Source organism: Drosophila guanche, unplaced genomic scaffold (assembly GCF_900245975.1).
Source record: "Drosophila guanche unplaced genomic scaffold, DGUA_6, whole genome shotgun sequence".
Lineage (NCBI taxonomy): Eukaryota > Metazoa > Arthropoda > Insecta > Diptera > Drosophilidae > Drosophila > Drosophila guanche.
The window spans coordinates 8,110,485-8,131,579 of record NW_022995745.1 but is presented as its reverse complement, the minus strand read 5'-3'; the positions used below and the strand labels follow the sequence as shown (position 1 = coordinate 8,131,579).

At 49.2% G+C, this 21,095-nt stretch overlaps 6 protein-coding genes and 1 long non-coding RNA gene across 11 annotated transcripts in view; 3 read left to right on the top strand and 4 right to left on the bottom strand.

Annotated features, from left to right (window-relative positions):
- LOC117581627 (zinc finger protein 593 homolog) overlaps nt 1-135 on the bottom strand; it is a 914-nt gene extending 779 nt beyond the window's left edge. Inside the window, exon 1 of the mRNA XM_034268995.1 lies at nt 60-135. The gene's annotated coding sequence lies outside the window, so the exon portion shown is untranslated. The remainder of the gene's footprint in view (nt 1-59) is intronic.
- The window catches only part of LOC117581629, a 25,205-nt gene extending 4,110 nt beyond the window's left edge, over nt 1-21,095 (bottom strand). Inside the window, exons 1-2 of the long non-coding RNA XR_004573665.1 lie at nt 20,902-21,095; nt 4,439-4,451 (exon numbers count right to left, since the gene is read on the bottom strand). This is a non-coding gene — a long non-coding RNA (uncharacterized LOC117581629). The remainder of the gene's footprint in view (nt 1-4,438; nt 4,452-20,901) is intronic.
- Nucleotides 354-5,987, top strand: LOC117581623 (high affinity copper uptake protein 1). Of its 5 annotated transcripts, none has more exons than XM_034268986.1 (7): nt 354-494; nt 1,092-1,186; nt 3,601-3,683; nt 3,751-3,941; nt 4,006-4,253; nt 4,811-4,840; nt 5,380-5,987. In XM_034268986.1, exons 3-7 carry the CDS (start codon nt 3,650-3,652, stop codon nt 5,579-5,581), a joined length of 705 nt encoding a protein of 234 aa, XP_034124877.1. In that variant the 5' UTR covers nt 354-494; nt 1,092-1,186; nt 3,601-3,649; the 3' UTR covers nt 5,582-5,987. The 5 variants fall into 5 exon arrangements, with proteins under 5 accessions (XP_034124877.1, XP_034124878.1, XP_034124882.1 ...); XM_034268987.1 differs by having other exon boundaries at nt 1,092-1,190; XM_034268991.1 differs by lacking the exon at nt 4,811-4,840.
- LOC117581620 (luc7-like protein 3) lies at nt 6,950-12,239 on the bottom strand. The gene is made up of 5 exons (XM_034268983.1): nt 11,908-12,239; nt 10,727-11,718; nt 10,584-10,654; nt 9,920-10,524; nt 6,950-7,885 (listed from the first exon to the last, which is right to left on the bottom strand). Exons 1-4 carry the CDS (start codon nt 12,007-12,009, stop codon nt 10,376-10,378), a joined length of 1,314 nt encoding a protein of 437 aa, XP_034124874.1. The 5' UTR covers nt 12,010-12,239; the 3' UTR covers nt 6,950-7,885; nt 9,920-10,375.
- LOC117581612 (DNA replication licensing factor Mcm6) lies at nt 12,551-15,382 on the top strand. Its single transcript, XM_034268975.1, has one exon. The coding sequence runs from the start codon at nt 12,687-12,689 to the stop codon at nt 15,132-15,134; it is 2,448 nt and encodes an 815-aa protein (XP_034124866.1). The 5' UTR covers nt 12,551-12,686; the 3' UTR covers nt 15,135-15,382.
- On the bottom strand, nt 15,379-16,238 carry LOC117581626 (NADH dehydrogenase [ubiquinone] 1 beta subcomplex subunit 8, mitochondrial). Its single transcript, XM_034268994.1, has 3 exons — nt 16,080-16,238; nt 15,747-15,976; nt 15,379-15,686 (listed from the first exon to the last, which is right to left on the bottom strand). Exons 1-3 carry the CDS (start codon nt 16,162-16,164, stop codon nt 15,474-15,476), a joined length of 528 nt encoding a protein of 175 aa, XP_034124885.1. The 5' UTR covers nt 16,165-16,238; the 3' UTR covers nt 15,379-15,473.
- Nucleotides 16,732-21,018, top strand: LOC117581610 (structural maintenance of chromosomes protein 3). The gene is made up of 5 exons (XM_034268972.1): nt 16,732-16,834; nt 16,897-17,011; nt 17,078-17,217; nt 17,289-20,408; nt 20,480-21,018. Exons 1-5 carry the CDS (start codon nt 16,820-16,822, stop codon nt 20,690-20,692), a joined length of 3,603 nt encoding a protein of 1,200 aa, XP_034124863.1. The 5' UTR covers nt 16,732-16,819; the 3' UTR covers nt 20,693-21,018.

The window sequence follows — 21,095 nt, the reverse complement described above, 5'->3', positions numbered from 1 at the left end:
AAAAAGTATTAGAACAGTTATTATATAAGATAAAGAGTTAAACTGCATGTTATTCACACCTGTTTTGGCAATAAACAAAGTTTTCTTTAATTTACTACGCAAAACATTCGCCTCCGTTGGTCGCCGGCGATGGAAGGAGCCACGATATCGCTGGTATATCGATAGATGGATGCAGCGGGCTGGTCACACTACGATTTTAGCTGTTTTTACTATTAATTATTTTTAAATCCACTAAAACACCAACTAATAACGTTTTGTTAAAGATTAAATTAAACATAAATGGCAACTGCTATTCTAAAATAGCATTAAACAACGTTATCTTTCCCAGTGCAAATCTGTTTGTTTGTCATTTTTTAGTGCTATTTTGAGGAGTACATATCGCGGTTTTGAATAAAAAACATATGTTCGCTTTTAATTTATCAACAATCGTACGAAAAAGTTGTCTGCGGGCGGACGTCGTACGCAATTTGTTTTATCAAAGCGGCAAAAAAAAAGTAAGCCAAGCCATTATAGAAGAATAAACAATAGAGCTGGACAATTGCAGCAGCTTGATAATGTGCAAACATTTCTTAATCCATCGATACGCACACAACGGCAAAGTGCACACACGAACAAGCATAAATGTGATTAAATAACACAAAAGTGAACCTGTATTTGTGGAAAAAGCTCGCGTTTATTTAATAATTATCGCAACTAGATGGTTTTTGTCAAAGAGGGCCAACGGTGGGGGAGGGGGGGCGTTGTCAACTAGTGGAAAAGCTATGCTGCCGGACCACATTCTTGCGAGGCTGCGGGGGGAGGCTATTGCCTGTGCTGCTATTCCAGGCGGGGAGTCTCTACCACCCACTGGAATCCAAAGCCATATGTCCATACCATACTTACGTAGTAACATACGTATATGCACACAAATGCAAACAATATTTATGTTAAACGATAAAATGATATGTGCATGGAGCTGGAAATGTTCTGAAAAGTTGCTGCACTAATCTCGCGCGGGGTCGCTGCGGGGCGTCATTGTTTCGCTCACATTTATTGCTGACGACGATTCGATTGTAGTTTGTGAATTTTGTTAATTGTTGATATTGTTTTAGCCACACACACATTCCGCTGAATCGGTTGCTTGTTGCCGGCATTCTCGCAGAATTCGCATTGAAACAACAACGTACAGAATTTCACACCAGCTGCTGTAAGTATAGCAACAACAACCACAGTTACAATTACTATTAAAGCAAATCTCTTATCGATAATCAAAGACGGAACGAAACGGAACGCTTGCATGCCGATTACGATTATCAGTGCTGACGATCACTTATCAGTGGTTTAGCATTCGAAGCGGTATGCGTACAACTACACACGCATGCGTACGTACGCTAGTCATTTATTCACTCTTTTGATTGATTTTAATTTTAGACCGCAATCACAACTCGCTCTGATATAACAGAGTCACCCCGCCCTCACCCTCCTCACTCTTCCCCATATTCCTGCTGCTCCCATACGCATCAACCGAAAATACTCGCTGCAGCTGCTCTGTTGCTCTGCATTGCTCTCTGCCTCTCTATTGCCATGTCTCGGTCTTGTTTTATCTTTATGCTCGTTTCCATGGCATTTCGCAAAGCGATTGCAACGGTACCAGAGATCAAATGTGTAAACATGCATGTGTTTGTGTGTGTGTGTTTTGTGCTTGGTTTTATGATATGATATGGAAATAATATACATGCGCATAGAGGAAATGTACGATTGTGTGACTGGCTGAAAGTCTTGCAGCATTCATTCATTTACTCTGACATCAGCTGACGCAACACTGATAGTTCCTGGGGATGGAACTATGTATGTATGTAATTGGCAGCGCAGTGTATGTGCATATGTATGTACTTGATAGCGAGAGCAACCGATTTCGCACGTCTCCATCTCTATTTAAAGTTTAAACTCATTGCAGTATCTATGGATTTGGATACATACAATATTTCAAGTAGCGAAGTTAATTGTGCTGGTTCTCTTTTGGAGTGCACTGATTTCGACATCCCTCTCTCTCCAACGATACCGTTAAGCCGCTCTCTTTCCGTTCGTGACAAGTAAATTTCCCTTTCATTTTGCTCTCTTTGTGTAGCCCAAATTGAAAGCAAACTAAACCTAACCAAACGATACAGTCCAATCCAATCCAACCAGTTGGGCCGGTCAGCGTACCTCGCCATTCCAAGGCTAGCCTCCGTCCAACATTCCCCAAACAGATCACAGATACAGATGCTCAAAGCAATATCATAGCATTCATTGCCCTCACCGCCACCCGCCTTGAAAGTGCAATTGTCAGTTCCATTGTGCTCCATTGAGATTTGCCCAGCAAGAAAGTGGAGCTGAAAGAGGAGCCGAGAAGTGAAGCTGAAATTCAAGCTTAGCTGTTGCCTGAGTTGAAAGATGATCGCTCCACTGTATCGTGTAGCTTTCATATGTAGGTGTAATATCAGCACTCAAACAAATATGCGATCTTTCAATGAAAGTTGAATTGATCTGGTACTGCCCATGTGCACACTTGCATTCGCGCAGTTTGTTTCTGCTGTGTAAGCAACGTCTGTGAATCTCCATACTTACGCTGAGATTGAAACGGGTTTCCCCCTCCCTTTTAATCGCTTCTTACTACAATCTCATTATAAATGTAATAGAGAGAGAGAGATGTTTAAGTACGTGGCTGTAATTTATTTGGAATCGTCATATTCTATGTGCATTTACTGTGGAGCCAAAAGGCAAATCCATAAATCGAGCAGAATATACATTTCACCCTTCATGTGCAGTTTTCACTCATTTTTAAGTTCATTGCGAGAATTGTGGAATGCAAATGCCCAGATTGAGTGTAAATGAGCCAGCGCCTAGCCACTTCCCTTCACTTTACTCGCGATATCAGCCAAATGTTGCGGTAATTGTCAATTTGATCATTCCAATCAGATGGTTGCCCATGTTTGCGGTGGGGCTGGAACTGGAACAATTGCCACCTTATCATAATTACGGTTGTTGCTGCTGGTGCTCTGATATGCAGAAACCACAGAAGCAGATATGTACACAGACAGCCGAATAATGCGGTGAACCACATTGCAAAATAAGCGTAAAAGGAGTTCCAAGAATCCGAGTCGAGAATTTCTAACCGTTTTTGTGCCGAGAACTGGCATTGTAGAACCAGAGCGGCTAGCGGCTGGAACTGGAAGTGCCTTCCAAGCGGTAAGCAGAGTGGAAGATTCTCTTTGTCTCACTCTCTCTTCATCTGCCGCAGCAAGGTCAAGAAACTCGTGGCAAGAAGCTGGTGGGGGGTCACCCTTCCCATCCCGTTGGGCGGTTTAATGGCACACGTGAAGTTATGCCAGATATATCAATTCGAATGCCACACAAAAGCAGTCGACGAGTGAATGGAAAAGGGAATCGGGAAAGGGAATGTAAATGGGAAATGGGAAAGGAGAATGGTGAATGGAGAGGCAGGGAGGCAGTTGCTAACAAGAGATTGTCTTTCTAATTGGAATTTGAGTGGCTTGCGATTTGGGTTGGGGCCGTGTCGAATCAGTTGTTTAATGGCAAAATGTTTAATTCCGGCACGAAACTTTCTCTCCCGTAACGCAGACAATAAGCGCCAGATCAACGATATTCCAGAGAGACAGAGACAGCAAAAATGGACCACGCCCATCACAGTGCGCCCAGTGTTGGTGAGTACTCGGGGGAACACGAGGGGGGGATAACATGACATGGTAAAGTAATCTCTAATTCGGACAGATCATTCCATGCACCACGACCATGCTGGCATGCACCACGACCACAGTGGGATGGACAGCAGCATCAGCCCCATTGGTACCACCACCACGACGGATCCCACGGTGCGCGACATGCACGCGGGGCACCATCATGGCGGCGGCGGCAGCGGTGGAGGCACGGGCACAGGCATGGAGCACATGATGTCCATGGCGGTAAGCAACAAACGAGACATCCCATGATCCCGTTCTGATCTTCCGATTGATCTGCTTGGATTAGTTCCACTTTGGGTACAACGAGACGATCCTCTTCTCCTGGTGGCACATTGATACGGTGGCCGGTCTGATTGGTTCGATGATTGCCATCTTCCTGCTGGCCCTGCTCTACGAGGGACTGAAGTACTATCGCGAGTATCTGTTCTGGAAGACATACAACCTGCTCGAGTACCGCCCGGTGACGGGTCCACAGCGCAATCCAGAGGCACCGCGTCTGCCCTCGCCAGCGGCGGCTGCCCCATCACCAGTGCAGTGAGTACTAGTCCGGCATGGGCTGCCCTCAGCTCTGTAAAGTTATTGGTTCCCCCCGTGGAAGCACGTTCCTTCAATGATTGTATCGCATGCTTGATCGTTGTGGCCTCTGTTCTTGTTGTAAATATTAATTTTAATGCTTTCTTCTTCTTTCTCGTTTTCGTTGCCGTTATCGTTACCGTTACCCGTTACCGTTACCTGTTAAATCCCGTAAACTGTTACCGCTATCCGCTCTCTTGTGGGTAATGCCATAATTCCGCATTCGCATCCACATCATCATTATTCCGCACCATCTGAAACTGAATCCGAATATGATTCTGCATCTGCTCGCCGCCGTTCATCATTTGTAAATTCAATACGCCAAAATCCACGCTCATTCCGACCAACCGCTTTTCCCCATTAAACGTAATCGCTGATTGAATTGATTGATGTATATTGTATTACGAAACCGAATCTGTAACTGTATCTGTATCCGTATCTGTATCCGCATCTGTTCACTCGATCCGCAAACCCGAATACGAATCTGCACCTGTGACACGCTTCAATCGATCTTTTAGATACGTTGGCGAAGTTGTGCACAAGCAACCGTAAGTATCGCTCTTTCAGCCATTTCTCCAAGTGCAACCTTAGAATTATTTAATTTAATGCTAACATTTTAAGTTGATATTATCGTATCGTATCGTATCGTATTACCTGCCCAGAGACGCTGCACATGTTTACACAGCGTGAGGGGCGCTGACTCAGACGTCTGGCGTCTGGTCTGTCCGATTGCAACAATCACACAACTGTTTCCGTTCCATTCGCGTATTTGGTGACAAGTCTGCCACAGATTGATTGTACCAGTACTCGTGCCAGTAGCTAGTTATATGTAAATATATGTATGCCAAATACACCTGTAGAAGCGATGAAAAACCTTTAAACGTAATGCTAACCCCTAGTCTAGTGTAGATTAACTTAACAACCGACACATCGAAGGACAAGCTGTACCTGCGGGATGATCGATGCTCCGTTTCTGTTCTGTTCCGTGTTTCGTTTCTGTTTTCGTTTCAGTTTGTGAGCTTCAATTTCATAATTTGCTCTTCAATTTCGATGTGATATCTAACTGCGACTATTATCCCTTTCGTAGACCCTCGATGCTCTCGGTGAATCATTTGTACCAAACGCTGCTTCACATACTGCAGGTGACGCTCTCCTTCCTGCTCATGCTGATCTTCATGACATACAACGTCTGGCTCTGCCTGATGGTGGTGCTGGGCGCGGCAGTGGGATACTTCCTCTTCTGCTGGAAAAAGTCCGTCATCGTGGATGTGACCGAGCACTGTCACTAGCAGCGAATCAGCCCGGATCGGGGCAGTCTCCGGTGTCTAACTCAGGAGGAGGAGCTGCCCGCAATCTAGATGGTTGGATGGATGGATGAATGGATGGTGCTGGGCTTGATGGCCCGGATGGCTCTCACACATGCACACATAAAGAAGGACACACTCACTGCCCTCCCCTGCTATATGCTAACTACTGTATGGGTATTAGGCAACACATTGTCCAACACTGTCGAATTCTTAACTTTAGAGTTCTTCGAGACAACTGTATGATTTCCTAGAAAAACTCACAAAAAAAAACACTGAACACAACATTTGATGAGCTCAATACTTTCGAAGAGTATTTAAATGGCTGGATGGTAGTGGAGGATAAATATTAAGTTGAAAGTTGAACAAATTTTAGCGGAACAAGAATTTAGAGAGCAGAGTGGAACAACTGTAGATACGCGCAATAATCAAGGCAATACATTTTTAGAGCATTCGATCGATCGGTCGTTCGATATTGGTTCGAAATTATTACAAAAGAGAACACACAAGAGATATTTCATAAAGTTTCCAATCCTGCGCCACCAAACAAATATTTTTTATCAATCTTATTATTATACCATTTTGTATGCATACCTTTTATTATATTATTATGATCATTCTTATTATTTTGGTAATAAAATTAACGCCTTTTTTTATACCATTTCGCTGCGTTTGGTTCGGTAACCTACTAGACATTTTGTTATTATGTAAAAATATTCTTTATCTTTTCCACGATATGAGGAGGGATGTACAAGTGGAATTCCACTAATATCTACAGCTCGGACAGAATTTCCTACTTGACAGCGCTTCCTCCTGCATGCATTTATGGAGTCTACTCGAGAACAAACTGTATTTAATAGGAAATTCGAAATACTGAGTTACCGTGAATGAATTATAGGAACTTAAGTGCATCCCAAAATTCTGCCATGAAGTTCGACTAGAAAGCCAAACTAGACCGCAAAATTGCTCACGCTCACTCCAACTGCTTTTCCTACGATCATAATTGACTGTACATATGCAACATTATATTTAGCTTAAAGCTCCGTGCGCAACTTAATCCGCTTCGAAGTTTCAAAGAATGAAACTAGAGATAAATATTTGAACCGTACTGTACATCCCCCCCCCTGCAGCTGTTAATCGGTACATAATTTGTAGATATTAAATATAAAGCAAATACATACAGTAAAGAATGGCAAATAAAATGTATAACTATCTGACTATTATTGTTAACACTAAATGTATACATAAATAAATAAATATACAACAAAGACATTGTTACAACAAGAAGAATGATGTTTAAACCCTGAAAATGGGAAGACAGATCAGCAGGAAATAAAACAACAGATTGGCAGCTTGTTTTTGGGGATTCGTTTTGATCTTTATTTAGAAAATTATTGCGAGTCTCACTATTTAGAATGTTGTATCCTTACTCATAGCGTACGTAAATCATACTTAAAAACATCTTTACATGACTACAGGGCGTTCGATCGATCGATGGTTAGATAAATAATTATTGATTCGTTAGGCTCTACATAATTGTCCTCAAACTTGATCATTCCTTTTTGGGGACAGAATGGGAATATGGGGATGCGCTTTGCCACGAAGTGATGGTGTGGGTGGGGACTCAATTGAATTGAAATGGAAAGGAGTTGGAGTTGGAGTTGGGTTTGGAGAAAGGCGCTCCCTCGCTCAAGCATTCACTGGCGCACCAGAGATCAGAAAGGGAAAGGGCTTTTAGCCTATGGACTTACTCCATAGAAGATCTGGTCTGGTGTCGCCGGTGACGGCCAGTCGTTAGGCATAGACTGGGGAGACAGCGTGGAAGATGCGTGTGGGGGGGTTCATTGAACAGGGGCTGGAGGTCGGGGTCGAGGGCTATATATATATATGTATATTTATTGATGAGAGAAATAGCAATTCACCTCGTTTGTCTCTAATAACTGTTCTATGCGATGTGTCTCTCGCTCTCTTCCGGGATCAGAGATGGCTTGGTGGACAGTTTGTTGATCGTTGATCGTGGATCGTGGATGGCAGCAGAGTGCGTTCGTGGTTCATGGATGGAGCGATGCCGCGGCCTTGTCTGTCGTGAAGAAACATTTATGTGTGGGGGGGAGGTGTGGCATAGAAGTTACCTGGTTGGCTCTTCTTTCTATCTATACATCTCTCTCTCTCTCTCTCTGCCTCTTCCTCTCTCTTTCTCTTTTTCTCTCTCTATCTTTTTTTGCCTCTCTTGACCACAGATCCATATCCAAAGCCAGTTCCAGTTCAAGAGCATTCCGAATGTTCCTCCTGGAATGTGCGAGAAAATTTTGTGTGAATTTGGGGTGTGATGGAGAGAGGCTTGTAGAAGGGAGACTTGATATATATATATAGTATATATATAGAATGCATGTGTGTTTGTGTGTGTGAGTCTCGGAACGGAAACACTTAGATGACACTCTGAAAGGCTTTAGGTATGGGCATGGATGGTATGATATGGAGGGGAAAGATCTACATAATTTGCGGGATCTTTACTGACAATGTACACACACACACACACACACATGCACACTTGGACATATGTATCTTCATTTTGGGTATTTATTTATGCACTTTATTTTTTGTCTGTCACAATTTACCTGTGTGGATGAGTGTGGGTAGGAAAGTTGAGCATACAATACACACACACAAACATATATGTACACACATATGTAGATATATGTATACGTTTACATATTGTATAACGGCACTCTGGATATGGCTTTGCCCTTTTTCTTTCTCCTGCTCTGTTTCTGTCTCTGTCGCTGTCGCGCGGTCGCTCTGCACTGCACTGTCTGCTCTGCTCTGCTCTGCTGTCTCCCTCTGATTCATTGATTGATTTTCATTAGATTTTTGTTCATATTCGATTTGCAATTGATTTGATTTCGATATTGGTTTGTGTTTCGTTAGTGCAATTACCTCGTTGCTGTTGGTTGCTGTTTTTCTTATGCTTTTCTTAGTCATGGATCACTTAGTTGGATGGATGCACTCATTGGGATGGAGAGAGCACAAACAAAGCTGCGGCGGCAACAAAACAACCCTTTCCAAGTGGATGTGGGTTCTGGTTTGGCTTCTGCTTCCTTTTCAGTTCAGATTCAGAATGCATTCAGAAATGTCCACAAATGTTCTCGATCTCGCTTTGGCCTTTGTTTGTGCGTCTCCTGATCCCGGGCAATGGGTTTTGGGGCGTTGGGACTACGACTACATACCTCCGAGGGACGGAACGACGACCCCAAACAATGCTCCATATTCAGTTCTGGCAAATGACATGCAAATGCGTTTCTCAATATTTATATGTACATATATGTGTGTGTGTACGCAGAGTGTGTGTGTGTGTATGCGTGTGTGTTTTGCTGGGTGATGTGGGGAATTGGTGGGTGTATTGGGTTCTTTTGGTGGGTTTGTTGGGTTCTTTTGGTGGGTTCGTTGGGTGAATCTGCATCTGTTGGGTTAGTTAAGCGCAAAGTAGAGATATCGATATCGAGGAATGGCTTGGTAAATACCTGTTTCAGTTACTGTTCTTGGCTTTGGCCACTTGTTATACTTGTTCTCATCTGTCTGCCGAGCACTCAGTTCAGTCAGCCCTTAAAGCCTTCCTCCAACTATTCCCTAAGAAATCAGTGGAAACGTCTTTGAAGCTTGCAAAACTCATGACAAATATGCTGCTGCTCAAATCATGATTAAGTTTATTCTAGTGAGTAGACAATACATCCATTACCAACCTCAGTAGTCAATGTCAACGAAATATTCATTGCTCAAGTGTCCTCAGGCATGTTCCTCCCAGTTCCTTCCCAGTAATACTTCCAAATTAGCACTCGACGCACAAGTCTCTGTACAAAGCTCTAGAACCACCCTTTCCTATTCCTTATTTGGTAATATAGACTGTCAAATATAATTTCAGTTCGGTTTTTGTCGTATAATTTGTCACATCACCTCAAGTGCCTCATCAAGGGCACATCTAAAAATATCAAGTTAAGCGAGAGCTCAAAGTTCTCATTTCCCAATAACTCCCCTCCCACTGGCTTAAGGCTCCACTTTCTAAGGTGCAAGTGTTTTCTTTTCGAGTGCCCCCGTCTGCTCGGTGTTGTCTTTTTGGTTCAGTTTTCAGAGTCAGTTTTCACACAATGTGGAGAGAGTGGAAAGTGGAGAAGTTACAAAGTTATTCTGGTATGCGTACACAGGAATCGTTTTTGTATATATTTAAACAGAATATAGAGCTTTGTGGTACAGTACGGTACGGTACGGTACGGTACGGTACGTTATGGTATGGTAGATGATACCTGGAGTAGCAAGTGTTCGACTCACCTCATTGGTGGATCCATGCTCTGGCAAGGATCTCTGATCTCGCCTGCCAGCTCACGCTCTCAGCTCATTCTCACTCTCTTCTGATTCTGTTTCTGCTCTGTTCTTTTTTTCTTTTTTTTTTACTGTTCTGATACATTATACTTGAAATTTTTGTTAATTATTGTTTTGGGGTACCTCGATGGTGGTGTTTGCTTCTTCTCTTTCTCTTTCGGTTTCAGTTTGCGGCTTGTGTGTTTCGTGTGTTCGCCGCAGCAGCAGATGGGACGTGGACTCGGGCGTGCTCGTTGTGGATGCGCGTTGGATGCATTGGGTACATTCGGGGGGAGTGGGTTTAGCTACAAAGGACCGCGCAGTAACGGCTGAGTTCGTGTTCGCATATTCTCGGATTTTGGTGTGCTTCTGCTTCAGCTTCTTCTTTGTTTTGTTCTGCTTTTGCTTCTGCTTCTGTTTTGGTCTCTAGTAACGACTGCGGCTGCGACTGCGGCCATGCCGCTCACGGCTATCCTGACGATAGTGGCTGTGATTGTGGTGCCGGCTACGGTTGCTGCTGTTGCTGTTGCTACCGCTGCGCGAGTACGAGTGGCCGTGGTGCGACTTGTGGTGATCTGAAAGAAGGCAAACAATCAGTTAGAGGCAGGCCCATAGAGTGGGAAAGCACACTTACGATGGCGCCTGTCTGAGGTCTGACGGTTCGGGGCATACTCGCGACTGCGCTCCCGATACTCGCGCGGCTCGCTAATGAAAGACAAGAGACAAAACAGAATAATTGTTAGCACTGGAGAGCAGTCAAAGCCGTAGCCTAGTTACCGTCTATTGTCGTAGGAGTTGAAGCGCTGGCCCCGACCCTCGCGGCGCCTGCGTTCCTCATGCTCGCGTTCCTGCTCACGCTCCTGATCGCGCTCCTTCTGCCGCTCATCGTTGATTTCGGCCACCGCGTTGCGCACCTTCGAGTAGCCCAGATGCTGCTTGCCCATCAGATGGTCCTCGATGCGCTGCTGGGCATCGCCAACGATCAGAAAGGCGCCGCATATCTCGCACACCTTCATCTGCTTCTCGGGCAGGGAATCGTGCGACCAATTTGACTGCGATTTGTTGTCTGTATTGTCTGGCTTGTCCTCCCCATCGGTTCCTGCTGCCACTCCACCGCCACCGCCAGTTGCCTCTGTGTCCACTTCGGTTGGGGAGGCTTTTCCTGTCACTGCTGTTCCTGCTTCCTCAGCCAAATCACTGGCGGCTGGGTTTGTGGCTGGTGTAGGGGTGCTGTCGTGGATCGCTGGAAAATCGCTGAATCTTGTACCGGGACTGGCCATGGGATCGTCAGCGCTGTTCGGGTCCGAGGCAAGCATCTTGCTGTTTGCCTTGCGGCTGGCCTCGAACTGCTGCAACAGTTGCTCCTTCTCCTCCTTGACCTCATCGCAGAGCGTCATCAGATCCTTGGCCTGGTCAACGTCACCGCGGATGCCGGCCTCTTCGGCCTCCGCCAGCAGCTTGTTGATGCGCCCATTCAGAGTGTTCAGCTGGTCCTGGTGCTTGCTCACCTGCTGCGATGGTGGCGGCTGATCGCGCTGCATTAGCTGCAGACGCTGCTTGCCCTTCTGAATCTTGCGGTCCACATCGTGCAGCATCACGTTGCAGAAGCGCAGGAACTCATCCTCGTACTGGCGCTTGCGTGCCGGACGCGCCTCCTCGTACAGATGCTTGGCCTCCTCGTCGTGAATGCGGGCGCAGGGGCCGAGGTCGGCACGTGTGTTGATAAAGAGATCGTGCGGGCAGAACTTTACATTGTAGAACTGACAAAACTGCAATAGAAAAACAAACACATGTAAAGACAAGACACACATACACAAACATATACATATACATATACACATGACCATGTGCGGTGATGACTGGAAATGATTTTGTTGCCGGCAGCGGGACTGTGGGACAGCACAGCCGCAGCACAAAAAAGCATGGAATGTTTTTGGCCGCCGGCAGCGCACACTCACCTCTGGATCTTCCCAGTTCACCTTGAGTCCTGCCTCCGAAGGATGCAGGTTGCGATTGCGGCCCATTAGCTCATCGAGCATTTGCCTGGCAGCGTCGACCATTTTCGGTATCGTCCCTGGCGGACACTGTCAATTAATGCGGGGTCGTATGCGAGGAGGGGGCAGGTGGCTGCAATGTAGTTTAAGTACTTGGGGCAGGTGGTGTGGGCTGCGTTCCAATGCGACCGAAAGACGTGATCTCCCCCGCGCTGCACAGTTTTACCCACTTTTTTATCAAAGAGAATCAATAAATTGGACGTCCTCGCAGTGTGACCGCGGACTTCTCGATAAAGCACACCGTTTGACCCGCAGAAGTATATCGAATGTATTTGTTCTCTTTTACAAAATATACCATAAATATACCGAGGAAAACGACGAACTTAAACCACTTGCCTCCGCTCAATTTAAGCACATTGAGTTAATCTGTGGAATATTATAATTTTTCCAATGTCCATTCTTTCTCTGCAAGCCTAAAATGCGTACGATAGCGTACACCTGAACTGATTTGATCTATTTGGTCTGATCTGGCCATCTCTGTGGCAGCCTCGTGCTCACGCAAGAGCGTTGCCACCCTTAGGGCATGCCAAAGCGCGGCTGTCAGAAAACGGCGCCAAAATTGGCACAAAAAAAACTCACAGCAGCTGTAAACATTGCCGATCATAGCGTCGCGTCGAAGATCTTTCGCGTTTGCATTTCGTTTAGATAGACACGGCGGCAAGAGCTCAGTTTAGAGTACAATTATGGATGTTGCAGATGCACAAATCGGACAGCTACGCGTCAAAGACGAGGTGGGCATACGCACCCAGAAGTTGTTCCAAGATTTCCTGGAGGAGTTCAAGGAGGATGGCGAAATCAAGTACACAAGTCCGGCCGCCAATTTGGAGTCGCCCGATCGCTGCACGCTCGAGGTGAGCTTCGAGGATGTGGAGAAGTACGACCAGAACCTGGCCACGGCCATCATCGAGGAGTACTACCACGTCTACCCGTTCCTCTGCCAGTCGGTGTCCAACTACGTGAAGGACCGCATTGGCCTCAAGACGAACAAGGACTGCTATGTGGCCTTCACGGAGGTGCCGACGCGCCACAAGGTGCGCGACCTGACCACCTCGAAGATCGGTACCCTCATCCGCATCTCCGGCCAGGTGGTGCGCACCCATCCCGTGCACCCCGAGCTCGTTTCGGGCACGTTCATGTGCCTGGACTGCCAGACCGAGATCCGCAACGTGGAGCAGCAGTTCAAGTTCACCAATCCCACCATCTGCCGCAATCCGGTGTGCGCAAACCGTCGCCGCTTCATGCTCGATGTGGAGAAGAGTCTCTTCCTCGACTTCCAGAAGATCCGCATCCAGGAGACGCAGGCGGAGCTGCCCCGCGGCTGCATACCGCGCGCCGTCGAGATCATTCTCCGCTCCGAGCTGGTGGAAACCGTCCAGGCCGGCGATCGCTACGACTTCACCGGCACTCTCATCGTGGTGCCCGATGTCAGTGTGCTGGCCATGCCCGGCACAAAGGCCGAGTCCAGCTCCCGTCACAAGCCCGGCGAGGGCATGGAGGGCGTCACCGGGCTGAAGGCGCTCGGCATGCGCGAACTCAACTACCGCATGGCCTTCCTGGCGTGCAGCGTCCAGGCCACAACGGCGCGCTTCGGCGGCACCGATCTGCCCATGTCCGAGGTCACCGCCGAGGACATGAAGAAGCAGATGACGGACGCCGAGTGGCACAAGATCTACGAGATGTCGAAGGACCGCAATCTGTACCAGAACCTCATCACCTGCCTCTTCCCCTCCATCTACGGCAACGACGAGGTGAAGCGCGGCATTCTGCTCCAACTGTTCGGGGGCGTGGCCAAGACCACCATCGAGAAGACCTCGCTGCGTGGCGACGTCAACGTGTGCATTGTCGGCGATCCCAGCACGGCCAAGTCGCAGTTCCTCAAGCAGGTGTCGGACTTCTCCCCGCGCGCCATCTACACCTCGGGCAAGGCCTCCTCTGCGGCGGGTCTGACGGCCGCTGTGGTGCGCGACGAGGAGAGCTTTGACTTTGTGATCGAGGCGGGCGCCCTGATGCTGGCCGACAACGGCATCTGCTGCATCGACGAGTTCGACAAGATGGATCTGCGCGATCAGGTGGCCATCCACGAGGCCATGGAGCAGCAGACCATCTCGATTGCGCGCGCCGGCGTCCGGGCCACGCTGAATGCCCGCACCTCGATTCTGGCCGCCGCCAATCCCATCAACGGGCGCTACGATCGATCCAAGAGCCTGCAGCAGAACATTCAGCTCTCGGCGCCGATCATGTCGCGCTTCGACTTGTTCTTCATCCTCGTGGACGAGTGCAACGAGGTGGTGGACTATGCCATTGCCCGCAAGATTGTCGATCTCCACTCGAACATCGAGGAGTCCGTGGAGCGGGCCTACAGCCGCGAGGAGGTGCTGCGCTACGTCACATTCGCGCGCCAGTTCAAGCCGGTCATTGGCAAGGAGGCCGGCAAGATGCTGGTCGAGAACTACGGCCATCTGCGGCAGCGGGACACTGGCACCGCTGGCCGCAGCACCTGGCGCATCACCGTGCGCCAGCTGGAGTCCATGATCCGGCTGAGCGAGGCCATGGCCAAGCTGGAGTGCTCGAATCGAGTGCTGGAGCGGCACGTCAAGGAGGCCTTCCGCCTGCTGAACAAGTCCATCATCCGCGTGGAGCAGCCCGACATTCACTTGGACGACGACGAGGATCTGGACGTGGACGATGGCATTCAGCATGACATGGATGCGGAGAACAACGGAGCGGCGGCCAACACTGACGCGGATGCCTCCACAGACACTGCCGGCGGCGCCACCGTCCAGAAGAAGTTCACCCTCTCGTTCGAGGACTACAAGAACCTGTCCACCATGCTGGTGCTGCACATGCGCGGCGAGGAGGCGCGCTGCGAGGTCGAGGGCAGCGACTCGGGCATGAAGCGCAGCGATGTGGTCACCTGGTACCTGGAGCAGGTTGCGGACCAAATCGAGTCCGAGGACGAGCTCATCTCGCGCAAGAACCTCATCGAGAAGCTAATCGATCGCCTCATCTACCACGATCAGGTCATCATTCCCCTCAAGACATCGAATCTGGCCAGCTTCCGGCCCGGAGCAGAAGAGCCAGTGGACAATGATCCACTGCTCGTGGTGCATCCCAACTATGTCGTGGAGTAAACCCAAACCCACATCCAAGCACATCCATTATTAATCGTATCTTAGTATTTCCCTTCCGCTTCTCCTTTTCTTTGTTGCACCTTTAAATGTAAGTCACAGCCCAACCAACGCACACAAACAATCTTAAGTTTAGTCTGTAAGTTTTCAGGATTTGCATTGGCTGCTGGCTCGTCCTCGGACGTGCGAAGCGCTGCACCGATTCTTGAATTTTTGTTTCTGCCTAATAAATGTTTACACCGATAAGCGACTTCCGATTGGTTTTCTTTTCAGTTTAATTTCACAGATGCTTGGATAAATGGCCTATGAAGTGGGCAAGAACTGAGTCCCTTCCCACAGCAGTTACTTCTCGAAGGTGTAGTGCTTGACGCCATCAGCCGGGTATTGCTTGGCGGCCACGGGACGATACATTTTCTTGTCCTCCAGCCAGTAGTAGAGGGCCAGGCAGCCGGACATGACGCCCACGAAGCACCAGACGTAGTACGCGGTGCTGTAGCGCGGCTGCTCGGCCTGTGAGTAGCGATCCTCGCTGTACAAGTCGTGATCCGCCGAGATCTGCAAGGGATACGGAAAATGTTTATTGGATATTGGTCAACCTACTCCTAGTCTACTTACGGGCTCGTGGAGGTTACGCTTGTGCTCGGGATAGTCCCAGGGATAGTAGCTATCCTTGTTCTCCACTCCGAGGCCACCGCCAACCTTGGGGTAGTCGCCATAGCCCAAGCCGTCGTCGGCGTAGGGCTTGTACTCTTCGGGCAGAAGATAGTACTTCTTGGCGGCCGCCTCGCGCTCCTTCTCTGTCTTTGGGAATGGCGCTGGCTTGTAGTCCTTATTCCATCCAGCCACTGTGCAACGAGAACGAAAAGTAACAAAAGTTACGTAAAGAAAACAGAATGCCGGACCGGACCCACAGATGGTCGCAAGTTGTTCGGCCCAGGGAAAACTTACTGCTGCGCACCGCCTGGCGGGCCAGGGCGGGATTGGCCGCACACAATTTCTGTGCCAGGCACACAGACTTCACAAATGCCGACATTGCGAGCTCGTTTCCAAAAAATTTCAAAGTTTTTCTCTTTCCTTCAGAAACACAGCTGGGCTGGAGATGGGATTCGTGCCGATAGGTTTATTCGTGCTGATGCCGATACAGCTCCACGATGATGCTCGCATGCACTGCACTTCAATTGAAGACTGTGGGACCAGCAATAAAAGCTATATCTGAAAAGCAAACAGTGAAGTGTATTCTTGAATTGATATCGGGTGCAAAATATGTCTATACTCCTCACAATAGTCGATGGTATGAAGCAAGATTGTACTTACCGATTATTTACCACGTATGATAAGTAGATATTTTTTGTGTCTTCTCCGTTTAAACTTTTTTTTCTATACAATCCAATCAAGTGGAGCCCTCCTATATTGTAGATAATTGCTTCTTCAATCGGGTAAAATCACAAGCTTAGTGCTGAAGGTCCTAACTAGCTGATAATTTGAAATCGACCATCAAAATTAAGCGATATGATTTTCTGTGGTATATTCACGGTATATTTTTTGGAAATACGAAGGTATATTTCGGTATATTTTTGAGGGGCAAATGGCATACTTGATCGGTCACAATCGAGCGCTGGGCATATATGTATTTGTTGTAAACAAAAAGAGCGCGATTTTGTGCAAAAATCGTTGTCTACAATAATAAAATGCACATCAAGCAGGTGGGTAAACAGTGCCGCACACGCCCACACACCGGCTACAACGACTTCCCCTCCAATTGCAGATTATTATACAAGGCTTTAAAAGTTACAAGGACCAGACGGTGGTGGAACCATTCGACAAGCGTCACAACGTTGTGGTCGGACGCAATGGCTCCGGCAAGAGTAACTTCTTCTATGGTGAGTCGAAAAGGCGCCAAAAATACAGGATTGATTACTAATTCGTGATTGCGTTTGTGCTCGCAGCCATTCAGTTTGTTTTAAGCGATGAATTCACACATTTGCGGCCCGAGCAGCGGCAGTCGCTGCTCCACGAAGGCACTGGCGCGCGCGTCATCTCCGCCTATGTGGAGATTATCTTTGACAACACGGACAACCGAGTGCCGGTGAGTCTGCCAACATCTAGTCTCCACATTCATGCAATTAACATTTTCATTTTTCCCGTGTGTTTCTGTAGATTGACAAGGAGGAGATTTTCTTGCGGCGCGTGATTGGGGCCAAGAAGGATCAGTATTTCCTCAACAAGAAGGTGGTGCCGCGCAATGAGGTGGTCAATCTGCTGGAATCGGCTGGCTTCTCCAGCTCCAATCCGTACTACATTGTGAAGCAGGGCAAGATCAATCAAATGGCCACAGCGGCCGACTCCTATCGCCTGAAGCTGCTGCGCGAGGTGGCCGGCACGCGTGTGTACGATGAGCGCAAGGAGGAGTCGCTGAATCTGCTGCGGGAGACGGACAGCAAGCTGGAGAAGATCTCGGAGTATCTGAAGACCATCGAGGATCGCCTGCAGACGCTCGAGGAGGAGAAGGAAGAGCTGAAGGAGTACCAGAAGTGGGACAAGACGCGGCGCACCCTCGAGTACATACGCTACGAGACGGAGCTAAAGGACACCCGCAAGGCACTCAGCGAGCTGCTCACGCAGCGCAAATCCTCCTCGGACAAGAAGAAAACCTACAACATTGAGATCCAGAAGGCGCAGGAGAAGATCAAGGATGTGCAGAAGAACCTGAAGGAGGCCAAGAAGAAGGTGCAGAGCACCAAGGAGGAGCGCTCCGTCCTGATGACCGAGCAGCAGCAGCTGCTGCGCGAGAAGACCAAACTGGATCTGACCATCGTGGACCTGAACGACGAGGTGCAGGGCGACAACAAGTCCAAGGAGCGGGCCGACCAGGAGCTCAAGAACCTCAAGGTGACGATAGCCGAGCGCGAGAAGGAGCTGGACGACGTGAAGCCCAAGTACGAGGCGATGAAGCGCAAGGAGGAGGACTGCTCGCGCGAGCTGCAGCTGAAGGAGCAGAAGCGCAAGGAGCTGTACGCCAAGCAGGGCCGCGGGTCGCAGTTCTCGTCGCGCGAGGACCGCGACAAGTGGATCCACAACGAGCTCAAGTCGATCAGCAAGCAGACCAAGGACAAGATCAATCACCACTCCAAGCTGGTCGAGGATCTGCGCAAGGACGCCACCTCCGAGAAGGATCTGGGCCAGAAGATCGAGGAGCACTCCTCGGAGCTGGAGCAGCTGCGCCTCCAGATCGATGAGCACAACAAAAAGTACTACGAACTGAAGAAGACCAAGGACCAGCACCAGTCCATGCGCAACGAGCTGTGGCGCAAGGAGACCCAAATGACGCAGCAGCTGCAGACGCAGAAGGAGGAGCTGTCGCGCGCCGATCAGGCACTGCGCAGCATGGCCGGCAAACCCATCCTCAATGGCTGCGACTCGGTGCGCAAGGTGCTCGACAGCTTTGTGGAGCGCGGCGGGCAGTCGGCGGAGATTGCGCGCGCCTACTACGGGCCCGTCATAGAGAACTTCAGCTGCGACAAGACCATCTACACGGCCGTGGAGGTGACCGCCGCCAATCGGCTGTTCCATCACATTGTCGAGTCGGAGTACGAGGGCACGCAGATCCTCAAGGAGATGAACAAGCTGAAGCTGCCCGGCGAGGTGACGTTCATGCCCCTCAATCGGCTGCAGGTGAAGATCCACGACTATCCGGACGACCCGGACTCCATACCGATGATATCGAAGCTCAAGTATGACGAGCAGCACGACAAGGCGCTGCGCTATATCTTCGGCAAGACGCTGATCTGCCGCAACCTGGAGCGCGCCACCGAGCTGGCCAAGAGCACGGGCCTCGACTGTGTCACCCTCGACGGGGACCAGGTCTCCTCGAAGGGCTCCCTCACCGGCGGCTACTTCAACACGTCGCGCTCCCGCCTGGAGATGCAGAAGAAGCGCACGGAATACTCGCAGCAGATCGCCGAGTTCGAGAAGAAGCTGAGCAAGCTGCGCAACGAGCTGAAGTCCACGGAGAACAACATCAACTCGATCGTGTCGGAGATGCAGAAGACGGAGACGAAGCAGGGCAAGTCGAAGGACGTGTTCGAGAAGGTGCAGGGCGAGATCCGGCTGATGAAGGAGGAGCTGGTGCGCATCGAGCAGTATCGGGCGCCCAAGGAGCGCTCGCTGGCGCAGTGCAAGGCCTCGCTGGAGTCGATGGACAGCACCAAGATCAGCCTCGAGGCCGAGCTCAAGCAGGAGCTGCAGTCGACGCTCTCCTCGCAGGACCAGCGCGAAATCGATCAGCTGAACGACGACATCCGTCGCCTCAACCAGGAGAACAAGGAGGCCTTCACGCAGCGCATGCAGTTCGAGGTGCGCAAGAACAAGCTGGACAATCTGCTGATCAACAATCTGTTCCGACGCCGGGACGAGCTGATTCAGGCGCTGCAGGAGATCTCTGTGGAGGATCGCAAGCGCAAGCTGAACAACTGCACCACGGAGCTGGTGTCCGCGGAGAAGCGCATCAAGAAGGTGAACGCCGACCTGGAGGAGATCGAGAAGCGCGTGAACGAGGCGGTGCAGATGCAGAAGGAGCTCCAGCTGGAGCTGGAGACGCACGTGCGCAAGGAGAAGGAGGCCGAGGAGAACATCAACAAGGACTCGAAGCAGCTGGAGAAGTGGACCACCAAGGAGAACATGTTCAACCAGAAGATCGACGAGTGCACCGAGAAGATAGCCGGCCTGGGCGCCCTGCCCCTGGTGGACGCCGACTACAGTCGCATCTCGCTGAAGAACATCTTCAAGGAGCTGGAGAAGGCCAATCAGCATCTGAAGAAGTACAATCACGTGAACAAGAAGGCGCTCGACCAGTTCCTCAGCTTCTCCGAGCAAAAGGAGAAGCTCTACCGCCGCAAGGAGGAGCTGGACGTGGGCGACCAGAAGATCCACGGCCTCATCCAGTCGCTGGAGATGCAGAAGGTGGAGGCCATCCAGTTCACGTTCCGTCAGGTGGCGCAGAACTTCACGAAGGTCTTCAAGAAGCTGGTGCCCATGGGCGCCGGCTATCTGATACTGAAGACCAAGGACAACGAGGGCGAGGAGATGGCCAAGGAGGTGGCCAACTCGGATGCCTTCACGGGCATCGGCATACGCGTCTCCTTCACCGGCATTGAGGCGGAGATGCGCGAAATGAATCAGTTGTCGGGTGGTCAGAAGTCGCTCGTCGCCCTGGCCCTCATTTTCTCCATACAAAAGTGCGATCCAGCTCCGTTTTATCTATTCGACGAGATTGATCAGGTGAGTGGCCCCCCCATAGAATCCCCTCTAACACCACAACTTATTTGTTTAATCTTCTATTTCTGTGACAGGCCTTGGATGCGATGCATCGAAAGGCGGTGGCGGACATGATCCATGAGCTGAGCGACACGGCGCAGTTCATAACGACCACGTTCCGACCGGAGTTGCTCGAGAATGCGCACAAGTTCTATGGCGTGCGGTTCCGCAACAAGGTCAGCCACATCGACTGTGTGACCCGCGAGCAGGCCAAGGACTTTGTCGAGGATGACAACACACATGCCTAGACAGTACACACACACACACACACACACACACTTATACATATATTAATTAATTTCGGATTATCAACTGTGTTTTTTTTGTCCATGTAATATTTTTTCGTTTCCTTAATCTCTTGGATTTACGTTACGTTGTAAGAGTTGTACTTCAGTTTTCGTACATTGTGTGTGTCCCCCCCGCCACCACCTTATCTATAACCTACACATACGCATACGCATACAGTAACAGACATATATATATGTATACATAGTTATAGGCACTCACACACACACACACAGACGCAGACACGGATAATGAGAGTAATCCAGAGCAAAAATACCCCCAGAAGCACATTATAGAAAATAAATTTAAATAGATTTACAATTACCAATAAAAAACTAAACAAAAATGTGTACTACAAATAATAGA